The sequence below is a fragment of the Trachypithecus francoisi genome, unplaced genomic scaffold, assembly GCF_009764315.1.
Source record: "Trachypithecus francoisi isolate TF-2019V2 unplaced genomic scaffold, Tfra_2.0 Lachesis_group0, whole genome shotgun sequence".
Classification (NCBI taxonomy): Eukaryota; Metazoa; Chordata; class Mammalia; order Primates; family Cercopithecidae; genus Trachypithecus; species Trachypithecus francoisi.
In genome coordinates, this window is record NW_022681453.1 from 161,510,526 (window position 1) to 161,523,449 (window position 12,924).

The 12,924-nt window shown below is 37.7% G+C and overlaps 1 protein-coding gene across 2 annotated transcripts in view; it reads left to right on the forward strand.

Moving 5' to 3' along the window:
* The window catches only part of ACAD11 (acyl-CoA dehydrogenase family member 11), a 93,379-nt gene that overhangs the window by 36,643 nt on the left and 43,812 nt on the right, over positions 1–12,924 (forward strand). For both annotated transcript variants that reach the window (XM_033212664.1, XM_033212665.1), the window contains exons 11-13: positions 234–372; positions 10,901–11,008; positions 12,774–12,872. In XM_033212664.1, coding sequence (XP_033068555.1) covers positions 234–372; positions 10,901–11,008; positions 12,774–12,872 — 346 coding nt within the window. The remainder of the gene's footprint in view (positions 1–233; positions 373–10,900; positions 11,009–12,773; positions 12,873–12,924) is intronic.

Here is a 12,924-nt window from a genome sequence, read left to right on the forward strand (position 1 = left end):
CAGCCAAATCCAAGGAAGCTTGAGGGAAAAGACATTTTATTAGTGGTTAAACTGTTGATTTATAATGAATTAGTAAGAACTTGGTTTTGCTCACTGGAGAATACAGTAAAATAAATAACTCCATAAGTGTTTTTAAATTTCAAAGGTCATAAATACCAATATTTAAAAAAGAAATAAACTACTGTGAGTCCTGGTAAATTATGGTCACTCTGGCATGTTCATCACCTTGACAGGAAATGGCCAAAGCCGAGGGTCTCTGGAACTTGTTTTTGCCGGCTGTCAGCGGTCTCAGCAACGTGGACTATGCCTTGATTGCTGAAGAAACAGGAAAATGCTTTTTTGCTCCAGATGTCTTTAACTGCCAAGCACCAGGTTACTACATTAATTGAAAACAGATTTTTTTCTAATATTTTGATCAGTGTTTAAAATTTCTAAGAATGTGTTTTTATACAAAGTTATTGACTTACGAATTTGGCTATAATTTTATTTTTCAGTTACTTTGATTTAAATGTAAGAAATGGATTTGAAATTTTCATTGGACTATTCCTTTGTTAAATATAATTACAATTAAGAGTATTGGTGAAAAAAATTAGCCACCAAAGGGATTGGTCATGTAAGGATCTCAGTTTCCTGATTGGGAATTGGATATTTCTGTTACTAGTTGGAATGGATAGAGAGTTTCAGATCTTTTGGTTAGCTTCACTGTTCATTCACCAAATGAATAAACCATTCATTTACCAATTATTTACTGATTACCTACTATGTCCCAGGCAGTGTTCTGTGTTCTTGCAATGATATATCAGTGAATAAAATACACAAAGATGCCTTCCTTCAAGGATCTAGTTGACATACAAAGAGACAAAAATAAATAATAATTATAATAAGTAAACTTCAAACTTATGTAATAAGTTTGAAGATGAAAAGTGCTTTGGGAAAACACCAGCAGAATAGGGGAGCTCTGAAATTTGAAGTACAGGGAATATGGGTTACATTTTTAAATAGAATGGTCAGGATAGGCCTCATTGAGAAAATGACATTTGATAATAACTTGTAGAAGGTGATTGCTTGAGTGAGCCATGCTGTTCCATGGGGAAAGAGTTTTTATAGCAGAGGAAACAGAAAAGGCAAGAGTGTGATTGATGTATTCCAGTAATAACCAGAGAGGCCAGTGTGGCCAGGAAAATAATAGGAGAAGAGATCAGAGAGGTAAGGGCCTCATATTTTGAGCTTTATAGGGCAAATAAGAAGGGCTTATACCTTCATTGAAAGGATGAGCCAATGGGAATTTTGAGCAGATTAGTGATAAGTTGTAACTTCAGTTTTGAAAGGATCACCTTGACTGCTATGTTGAGAATTGACCAAAGGAGGGTTAGAGAGAAGCAGAGAGTCTGTGGCAATAATCCCGGTGAGAGATAATGGTGGTTTAGACTGGGGTGGTAGTAGTGCAGTGGGTGATAAGTAGCAGGATTCTAAATATATTTTAAAGGCAGAGCCATGAGGATATCCTGATTGGATATGGGGTATTAATGGAAGAGTCAAGGATGCCTCCAAGGATTTTGAGGTGAACATCAAATTGAAAAGATGAAGGAAGGAGGCCAATTTTTAAAAAGTAAAATGAAAGGAGTAAACCTGGAATGTAGTCTGTAGGAGGTATCTTAAAACCTGGATTTGCAGAAGAACCACCTAAGGAACTTTTGAAAAATCTAGATTCCCAGCCTCCATCCCTAGAGATTCTCATTCAGTATATCTAGGGTAGACCCTGGGAATATATTTTTTTTCAAATTACTCTGATTATCCTAATGCTACCAGTCAAGGACTAGCTCTTGATTTGTAGTAGGATGATTATGGCACAATATCCAATGGCAGGCCCATCCCTGTACAAGATATGCCTCAGTATTTCCTTTTGTGTTTATACATGGCCCTGGTGCTAAAGCTCTACCAAAAACAAGTTAATGTAGGCCGCCAGAAAAAGGTATATAAGGCAATACTGGACTTCTGAGACAAAATGCAGTCTGGATTTTCCACACTGGACTTTGTCTCATTTCTTTGGCATCATTAAAATAGTTTGTAGAGTTCTGATAATGGTAGAACTTGTCCCTGAAATGATTTTCTCTTTTCCAAACACTGATTTATCAAATTACTGCTGTACTAGATTGTATTCCGATAATAAGCTACTGTAAAAGTAAAGTCTATTCACAGAGCTTCTAAAGATTTCGTCTCAACTGTGTAAGGCTATTACATCATTCTACATAGGTAGCATGATTTTGTGGAAAGGGAACTGAATGCTAATTTTTGATTGCTACTCATAGTAAGAAATGTATTTTATATTTTATATTGCGATCCAATTTGTAGAATATATAGGTGTATGTATATGTTCAGAATGGATGGATGGATGGATGGATGGATGAATGGATGGATGAATGAATAGATGTATATTATTGAAACAGAAGTTTCACAAAACAAGAGTTTCTCTTACTACATGCAAGTGCATTTGGATATTTTCCACCGAGTCTAATCTAATGCATCATATTTTGTTCTATTTCGTTTTTTAGAGAATGCTAGCTATATTCATTAAGTTGATTTCATAGTGCACTAATGGATCATAATATGAAAAATAATGCTACCAAAGACTTCTTTTGCAGATGGAGTTCTGCCACTGACCTGTGAACTCACTTTTCACTAGATGGTCATGGATTTTTCTCTAGCATTAAAATTTCATGAGTCCATCAGTTGTACTGCCTAAAGGAGATAACTAAATTGCTGAAATTTTAAAATTGGACAGAGATTTGATTTGACTAAGAAGTGATGAGCAGCTCTCCTAAGCAAACAAGTTGTGTAAAACTATAAATAGAAAACTAGGCATTTTCTCTTTGTGGTGGAGATACCATGAAGGCCTTAAGCATTGTGTTTTGGGTCATTTCCAAAGCAGATGAAGAAGGCAGTATAATTGATGTTCAGTAAATACTTCGAGAGGTTTCTTAAGTATAAAAGATGAATTTCTACTTAAGTCACCCAGATCATTTCTCAAATAATTATAAAACATATGGGAAACATATATAGTCTTCCAGTTTGCGCTTTTTCCCCCCTTCAATAAGTCATACAATATTGTATATTGGAATGTTGAAAATAGCAACTTTAATTCTAAAGCTATTACTGGAAAGTTTGGGGGCCTTTGGGCTGATATTTGTTTTATATACTTTAAGTTCTGGGATACATGTGCAGAACATGCAGGTTTGTTACATAGGTATACATGTGCCATGGGGGTTTGCTGTCATCTACATTAGGTGTTTCTCTTAATGCTATCTCTCCCCTAGCCCCTTACCTTGCGACATGTGATGTTCCCCTCCCTGTGTCCATGTGTTCTCATTGTTCAACTCCCACTTATGAGTGAGAACATGCAGTGTGTGGTTTTCTGTTCCTGTATTAGTTTGCTGAAAATGATGGTTTCCAGCTTCATCCATGTCCCTGCAAAGGACAGGAACTCATCCCTTTTTTATAGCTGCATAGTATTCCATGGTGTGTATGTGTCACATTTGCTTTATCCAGTTTATCATTGATGGGCATTTGGGTTGGTTCCAAGTCTTTGCTATTGTAAATAGTGCTGCAATAAACATACATGTGCATGTGTGTTTATGGTAGAATGATTTATAATCCTTTGGGTATATATCCAGTAATGGGATCGCTGGGTCAAATTGTTCTAGATCTTTGAGGAATCGCCACACTGTCTTCCACAATGGTTGAACTAATTTACACTCCCACCAACAGTGTAAAAGCTTTCCTATTTCTCCACATCCTCTCCAGCATCTATTGTTTCCTAACTTTTTGATGATCTCCATTCTAACTGGCGTGAGATGGTATCTCATTGTGGTTTTGATTTGCATTTCTCTAATGACCAGTGATGATTAGCTTTTTTTCTTATGTTTGTTGGCCACATAAATGTCTTCTTTCGAGAAGTGTCTGTTCATATCCTTTGCCCCCTTTTTGATGGGGTTTTTTGTTTTTTTCTTGTAAATTTGTCTAAGTTCTTTGTAGATTCTGGATATTAGCTCTTTGTCAGATGGATGGATTGCAAAAATTTTCTCCCATTCTACAGGTGGCCTTTTCACTCTGGTGATAGTTTCTTTTGCTGTGCGGAAGCTCTTTCATTTAATTATATCCCATTTGTCTATTCTGGCTTTTGTTGCCATTGCTTTTGATATTTTACTCATGAAGTCTTTGCCCATGCCTATGTCCTGAATGGTATTGCCTAGGTTTTCTTCTAGGGTTTTTGTCGTTTCAGGTCTTACATGTAAGTTTTTAATCCATCTTATTTTTTGTATAAGGTGTAAGGAAGGGATCCAGTTTCTGCTTTCTGCATGTGGCTAGCCAGTTTTCCCAACACCATTTATTAAATATGAAATCCTTCCCACATTGCTTGTTTTTTTCAGGTTTGTCAAAGATCAGATGGTTGTAGACGTGTGGTGTTATTTCTGAGGCCTCTGTTCTGTTCCATTGGTCTATATATATATCTATTTTGGTACCAGGACCATGCTGTTTTTGTTACTGTAGCCTTGTAGTATAGTTTGAAGTCAGGTAACCTCCAGCTTTGTTCTTTCTGCTTAGGATTGTCTTGACTATATGGGCTCTTTTTTGGTTCCATATGAAATTTAAAGCAGTTTTTCTTCTAATTCTGTGAAGAAAGTCAATGGTAGCTTGATGGGGATAGCATTCAATCTATAAATTACTTTGGGCAGTGTGGCCATTTTCATGATGTTGATTCTTCCTATCCATGAGCATGGAATGTTTTTCCATTTGGTTGTGTCCTCTCGTATTTCCTTGAGCAGTGGTTTACAGTTCTCCTTGAAGAGGTCCTTCACATCCCTTATAAGTTGGATTCTTAGGTATTTTATTCTCTTTGTAACAATTGTGAATGGGAGTTCACTCAAGATTTGGCTCTCTGTCTATTATTGGATATGGGAATGCTTGTGATTTTTGCACATTGATTTTTTATCCTGAGACTTCGATGAAGTTGCTTATCAGCTTAAGGAGATTTTGGGCTGAGATGATGGGGTTTTCTTTTTCCTTCTTCCTTTTTTTTTTTTTTTTTTGAGACGAGTCTCGCTCTTCTCGCCCAAGCTGGAGTGCAGTGGCGCAATCTTGGCTCACTGCAACCTCCACCTCCCAGGTTCAAGTAATTCTCCTGCCTCAGCCTCCTGAGTAGCTGGGATCACAGGTGCCTCCCACCATGCCCAGCTAATTTTTGTACTTTCAGTAGAGATATGGTTTCGCCATGTTGACCAGGCTGGTCTCAAGCTGCTGACCTCAGGTGATCCATCCCCCTTGGCCTCCCAAAGTGCTGGGATTACAGGCGTGAGCCACTGCACCTGGCCGATGATGGAGTTTTCTAGATATACAATCATGTCATCTGCAAACAGGGACAATTTGACTTCCTCTCTTCCTATTCAAATACCCTTTATTTCTCTCTCTTGCCTGATTGCCCTGGCCAGAACTTCCAATGCTATGTTGAATAGGAATGGTGAGAGAGGGCATCCTTGTCTTGTGCCGGTTTTCAAAGGGAATGCTTCCAGCTTTTGCCCATTCAATATGATATTGGCTGTGGGTTTGTCATAAATAGCTCTTATTATTTTGAGATACGTTCTATCAATACCAAGTTTATTGAGAGTTTTTTGCATGAAGGGGTGTTGAATTTTATCAAAGGCCTTTTCTGCTTCTGTTGAGACAATCATGTGGTTTTTGTCATTGGTTCTGTTTATGTGATGGATTACATTGATTGATTTGCATATGTTGAACCAGCCTTGGATCCCAGGGATGAAGCCAACTTGATTGTGGTGTATAAGCTTTTAGATGTGCTGCTGGATTTGGTTTGCCAGTATTTTATCGAGGATTTTCACGTCGATGTTCATCAGGGATATTGGCCTGAAATTTTCTTTTTTTGTTGTGTCTCTGCCAGGTTTTGGTATCAGGATGATACTGGCCTCATAAAATGAGTTAGGGAGGAGTCCCTCTTTTTGTATTGTTTGGAATTGTTTCAGAAGTAATGGTACCACCTCTTCTTTGTACCTCTGGTAGAATTCAACTGTGAATCCGTCTGGTCCTGGGCTTTTTTTGGTTGGTAGGCTATTAATTATTGCCTCAATTTCAGACCTTGTTATTGGTCTATTCAGGGATTTGACTTCTTTTTGATTTAATCTTGGGAAGGTATATGTGTCCAGGAGTTTATTTCTTCTAGATTTTCTAGTTTATTTGCATAGAGGTATTTATAGTGTTCTCTGATGGTAGTTTGTGTTTCTGTGGGATCAGTGGTGATATCCTCTTTATTATTTTTTATTGGGTCTGTTTGATTCTTCTCTTCTTTATTAGTCTGGCTAGTGGTCTATTTAGTTAATCTTTTTTAAAAAAACCAGCTCCTGGATTCATTTGTTTTTTGAAGGGTTTTTCTTGTCTCTATCTTCTTCAGTTCTGCTCTGATCTTAGTTATTTCTTGTCTTCTGCTAGCTTTTGAAATTGTATGACTTGCTTCTCTAGTTATTTTAATTGTGATATTAGCATGTCAATTTTAAATCTTTCCCACTTTCTCCTGTGGGCATTTAGTACTAAAAATTTCCTTCTAAATACTGCTTTAGCTGTGTCCCAGAGATTCTGGTACATTGTGTCTTTGTTCTTATCGGTTTCAAATAACTTATTTATTTCTGCCTTAATTTCATTATTTACCCAGTAGTCATTCAGGAGCAGGTTGTTCAGTTACCACATAGATGTGCAGTTTTAAGTGAGTTTCTTAATCCTGAGTTCTAATTTGATTGCACTGTGGTCTGAGAGACTTTTTTTATGATTTCAATTCTTTTGCATTTTCTGAGGAATGTTTTGCTTCCAATTATGTGGTCAATTTTAGAATAAGTGCAATGTAGTGCTGAGAAGGATGTATATTCTCTCAATTTGGGGTGGAGAGTTCTGTAGATGACTATTAGGTTTGCTTGGTCCAGAGCTGAGTTCAAGTCCTGAATATCCTTGTTAATTTTCTGTCTCGTTGATCTGTCTAATATTGACAGTGGAGTGTTAAAGTCTCCCAGTATTATTGTGTGGCAGTCTAAGTCTCTTTGTAGTCTCTAAGAACTTGCTTTATGAATCTGGGTGCTCCTGTTTTGGGTTCATATATATTTAGGATAGTCAGCTCTTCTTGTTGCATTGATCCCTTTATCATTATGTAATGCCCTTCTTTGTCTTTTTTTTTTTTATCTTTACTGATTTAAAGTCTGTTTTATTAGAAACTAGGATTGCAACCCCTGCTTTTTTTGTTTGTTTTTGTTTTGCTTTCCATTTTCTTGGTAAATCTTCCTCCATCCCTTTATTTTGAGCCTATATGTGTCTGTGCCTGTGAGATGGGGCTCCTGAATACAGCACACCAATGGGTCTTGACTCTTTATCCAATTTGCCAGTTTGTGTCTTTTAATTGGGGCATTTAACCCATTTACATTTAAGGTTAATATTGTTATATGTGAATTTGATCCTGTCATTATGATGCTAGCTGGTTATTTTGCTTGTTAGTTGATGCAGTTTCTTTATAGTGTCGATGGTCTTTGCAATTTGGTATGTTTTTGAAGTGGCTAGTACCCGTTTTTGCTTTGCATATTTAGTGCTTCCTTCAGGAGCTGTTGTAAGACAGGCCTGGTGGTGTCAAAATCTCTCCCAGCATTTGCTTGCCTGTAAAGGATTTTATTTTTCCTTCTCTTATGAAGCTTAGTTTGGCTGGATATGAAATTCTGAGTTGAAAATTTCTTTCCTTTAAGAATGTTGAATATTGGCCCCTACTCTCTTCTGGCTTGTAGGGTTTCTGCAGAGAGATCTACTGTTAGTCTGATGGGCTTCCTTTTGTGGGTAACCTGACCTTTCTCTGTGGCTGCCCCTCACATTTTTTCTTTCATGTCAACTTTGGTGAATCTGACCTTGGTGTCTTGGGGTTGCTCTTCTTGAGGAGTATCTTTGTGGTGTTCTCTGTATTTCCTGAATTTGAATGTTGGCCTGTCTTGCTAGGTTGGGGAAGTTCTCCTGGATAATATCCTGAAGAGTGTTTTCCAACTTGGTTCCATTTTCCCCATCACTTTTAGGTACACCAGTCAAACCTAGGTTTGGTCTTTTCACATCATCCCATATTTCTTGGAGGCTTTGTTCATTCCTTTTCATTCTTTTTTCTCTAATCTTGTCATGCTTTATTTCATTAAGTTGATCTTCAGTCTCTAATATCCTTTCTTTCGCTTGATTGATTCAGCTATTGATACTTGTTTATACTTCATGAAGTTCTCGCACTGTTTTTCAGCTCCATCAGGTCATTTATGGTCTTCTCTAAACTGGTTATTCTAGTTAGCAATTCCTCTAACCTTTTGTCAAGGTTCTTAGGTTCCTTGCATTGGGTTAGAATATGCTCCTTTAGCTCAGAGGAGTTTGTTATTACCCACATTCTGAAGCCTACTTCTGTCAATTCGTCAAACTCATTCTCCGTCCGGTTTTGTTCCCTTGCTGGCGAGGGGTTGTGATCCTTTGGAGGAGAAGAGGCCTTCTGGTTCTTGGAATTTTCAGCCTTTTTGCACTGGTTTTTCCTCATCTTCGTGGATTTATCTACCTTTGATCTTTGATGTTGGTGACCTTCAGATGGAGTTTTTGTGTAGGCATCCTTTTTGTTGTTCATGCTATTCCTTTCTGTTTGTTAGTTTTCCTTCTGAGTCAGGCCACTCTGCTGCAGGTCTGCTGGAGTTTGCTGGAGATTCACTCCCAACCCCATTTGCCTGGATATCACCAGTGGAGGCTGCAGAACAGCAAAGATTGCTTTCTGTTCCTTCCTCTGGAAGCTTCGTCCCTGAGGGGCACCCATCACATACCAGCCGGAGCTCTCCTGTATGAAGTGTATGTCTACCCCTGTTGGGAGGTGTCTCCCCATCAGGAGGCACGGGGGTCAGGGACCCACTTGAGGAGGCAGTCTGTCCCTTAGCAGAGCTCAAGCGCTGTGCTGGGAGATCCGCTGCTCTCTTCAGTGCCGGCAGGCAGGAACGTTGAAGTCTGCTGAAACTGTGCCCGCAGCCACCCATTCTTCCCCCCAGGTCCTCTGTCCCCAGGAGATAGGAGTTTCATCTATAAGCCCCTGACTGGGGCTACTGCCTTTCTTTTAGAGATGCCCTGCCCATAAAGGAGGAATCTAGAGAGCTGGTCTGATATCTTTTAATGGGGAATAATTTTTCTTTCTGGTGTAGTTTATCTACGTTTTGTTGTTGTTGTTGTTGTTGTTGTTGTTGTTTCCCAATCCGTAAATGATAACTTTGTGAGCTTTTCAGAAGAAACTGATAATTTTTGGAAATTCTGAATTCAATATTTACCTTATTTGTACTATAACACATAACAGTGAGTTTAAAACAGCCAAAGAAAACAAACAATGAGCTTCATGAATTATAACTCAGGACTTATTTTCTCCCTCAGTCAAAAAGAATGTTCAGCTGTGTTAATCTAGAAGGAATTTTGTTAATGTTGATATAATGTTGGCTCTATTAGGAGTCCCTGAACAGAGTGCAGACATCTTGAGAGATTTAACTTACACAATTCAATTTTCATAAGCATTTCAGTAACTATCCTTAAAGTCATTGTAAATGTTGATATGAAAATTGTTTTCTCAAAATCTTCTGAATAATCAACACTCAAGGAAAAGATTTTAGACAGTATTTTAAGAAATTTGACAGGAATGGAAAATCAGAGGAAGCCATCTAGAAAATTTTACTCCATAGCAGACATGAAGAATTTGTTAGCCAAGGGCAATACTACAGTGCATCACGTACTATAAACAATACCCTCCAAGGGTCAGAGAGAGTCTTTGAAGTTCTCTACTGCCATTTTCTTTCCAGGGCAGGGATTCTGTCTTTATCATCCTTGAGAATTATCACTATTTTTTAGGTAGTATGGGGTACATAAAAGTAAGAGCAATGGGCTGGGCGCGGTGGCTCAAGCCTGTAATCCCAGTACTTTGGGAGGCCGAGGCGGGCGGATCACGAGGTCAGGAGATCGAGACCATCCTGGTTAACCCGGTGAAACCCCGTCTCTACTAAAAAAAAAAAACAAAAAACTAGCTGGGCGAGGTGGCGGGTGCCTGTAGTCCCAGCTACTCGGGAGGCTGAGGCAGGAGAATGGCATAAACCCGGGAGGCGGAGCTTGCAGTGAGCTGAGATCCGGCCACTGCACTCCAGCCCAGGCGACAGAGCGAGACTCCGTCTCAAAAAAAAAAAAAAAAAAAAAAGTAAGAGCAATGTTAGAGTTAAATGGAAATAATTGTTATATGAGTTCAGAGGAAGGAGGTATTACTGACTGGGTAATCAGAGATTCTTTGCAGAGGAGGTGGCTTATAAGCAGGAGTTTACTTGTGAAGGGCAGGGAGAATTTCACTTGAGAAAAAGCCTGACCCAAGCAAATATGTGGAAATTAGAAAGCATATGGTGTGTTTGAAGAACAGCAGATAGAATTAAGGGCTGGAGTCTCAGTAGGACATGCAATGTTAATTGTTCTCCGGGAGCATTGCAATCACTTCTAGCAGGGCATATTTGCAATGCAGCAGGCAAGGTTTAGGCCAGTAAATTATTTCCTTCAGTTCTAATTGAGTTAGACGTCATTAGTGCCGTTCTTCATTGGGATGAACTGATGAAGAGTATGTGATTCAGAAAAAGTTGAATAAATATGTACCAAATGCCATGTACTTGTAAATATTTATGACATGCTGTCAATGTAAATTATACTTACTATATGTTTCAAAACATTTTTATTAGCAAACATTTGCTTTAAAAAGGTACATTTCTGTACTCTCTATATAAAGTTGTGGATTTCATATTGATAAATTTTCAAATGCAAAACAAATACTCCTTCTTATGTATAGACACAGGGAACATGGAGGTTCTGCACCTGTATGGAAGTGAGGAACAGAAGAAACAGTGGCTTGAGCCTCTTCTTCAAGGGAACATTACCTCTTGCTTCTGTATGACAGGTAAATGCCAATCAACATTCTCTCCTTTGTAGTCAGTCATCCTGGAGTTATTATGGATGAGCTGAAGAAATATAGGATGTGGTTCTGTGTTTCAGTCAAATTTGCCATTGGCCAAAAATATGAGTATGTTTATTTTGAGCCTGTTATTAAATTTTGGCATTTTCAAATGTTCAGAAAAATATTATCCTCTCCTTTGTTAGAATATCAGATGGTGTTCTCTAGTAGCCTGCTGCAGCATTAGCAGCAGAGTAAATTTAGTTTCACAATCTTTTGATGTCATTACTAAAATTGCTATCTATGAATATTTAAGATCTTTGCTCTTATGTATGAAATATCTATTTTTGTGATAATTTTATATTGATACTTATAAAATATTCAACTCTTCCATAAACCCAGAAAAATAGAACTTTCACCAGTACTGGACATATGGCTCAAATTATAATCATGTGGGAAAATAAAGGAACATATTAATAAAAACAGATTTAATATCATTTGTACATAGGAAGCATTAAGAACTCTTCAGTAGAAAAAAATCATTGTTTTGCGATTTAGTTTAGAATTAAACCAAATTTTGCTTGGCCATAATTTTTAAGTGCTTTCAATAATGGCCAGATTGTATTGTTTTGTATGACATTGTATACATTTATACAGTACTCCTCTTTTATCTGAAGGGGATACATTCTAAGACCCCCAGTGGGTGTCTGAAAACTGGGGATAGTCCTGAACCTTATTTAGACTATGTTTTTTCTTATACATATGTACCTATGATGCAGTTTAATCTATAAATTAGGCATAGTAAGACATTAATAATAACTAATAATAAAATAGAACAATTATAGCAATACTCAGAATGGTACACTATTTAAAAATTATGAATTGTTTACTTCTGGAACTTTTCATTTAATATTTTTGGAATGCAGCTGGCCTCTCATAACTGAAACCTCAGCAAAGCTACAGATTACAGGGGCCTACTATAATAGCAGAACTGATCTCCATTTAAATCAGTAATAGGCATTTATTGAATACCTACAGTATGATATATTGTCTACAAAGCACTAGGTGGGGGTTACAAAATAAGTAGAATACACAACCCTCTTTCTAAAAAAAAAAAAGAGCCTTAAGTTTTAGAAACAGAACACATGGAAATATCTGAAGGACTCGTTTAAAGGAGTGTCGTATTAACAAGTGCAGATTGCTATGATTGAGAGCTAGACAGTTCTGAAGTGCCATGCAGTAAAGCAGTTGTCTAAGGATGTCCCATGGAGGACTTTCTGAAGACCTTAAGTGTTGAACAGGCTTTAAAGAATGCAAAGTATGTAAATCAGTAAAAGCATTCATGATGGAATTTGCAAGGCACATTAGAAATTGCTTAAGACGGTAAACTATATGGGGGGAATCTGTCTTGCCCATCAATATTTAGTACATATCTCCATTGTGAGAAGTAGAAAACAATACTTTTACTACATTTGCTGACTGGAGAAAGGACTGGGTTGTATCCCAAGTCATATATCAATGAGGAAGCCAAAAATACAATTCAAATTACTGATCCCCAATGTTCAGTATACTTCATTCATTCACTCACTCTTCCAGTGCACATTTATTGAATACCTACTGTGTGTAGGTTATGGGGAAAGCCGGGTGGCACGGGGAATGATAGGACATTGAAAAAGATAAAGATGCCTTTGTTTTTAAAGTTTCCATATCCTTATCTAAGCCTACTGATGATATCTGCCTGTCTGTAAATTCAGCTCTTGTTTATTTATAGAACCTAATGTAGCTTCAAGTGATGCCACAAATATTGAATGCAGCATCCAACGAGATGAAGATAGCTATGTAATTAATGGCAAGAAGTGGTGGAGCAGTGGTGAGTGTTCAGCCTAATTTTTTCATCTAACTCACTGATCCTTTGTGCCAGA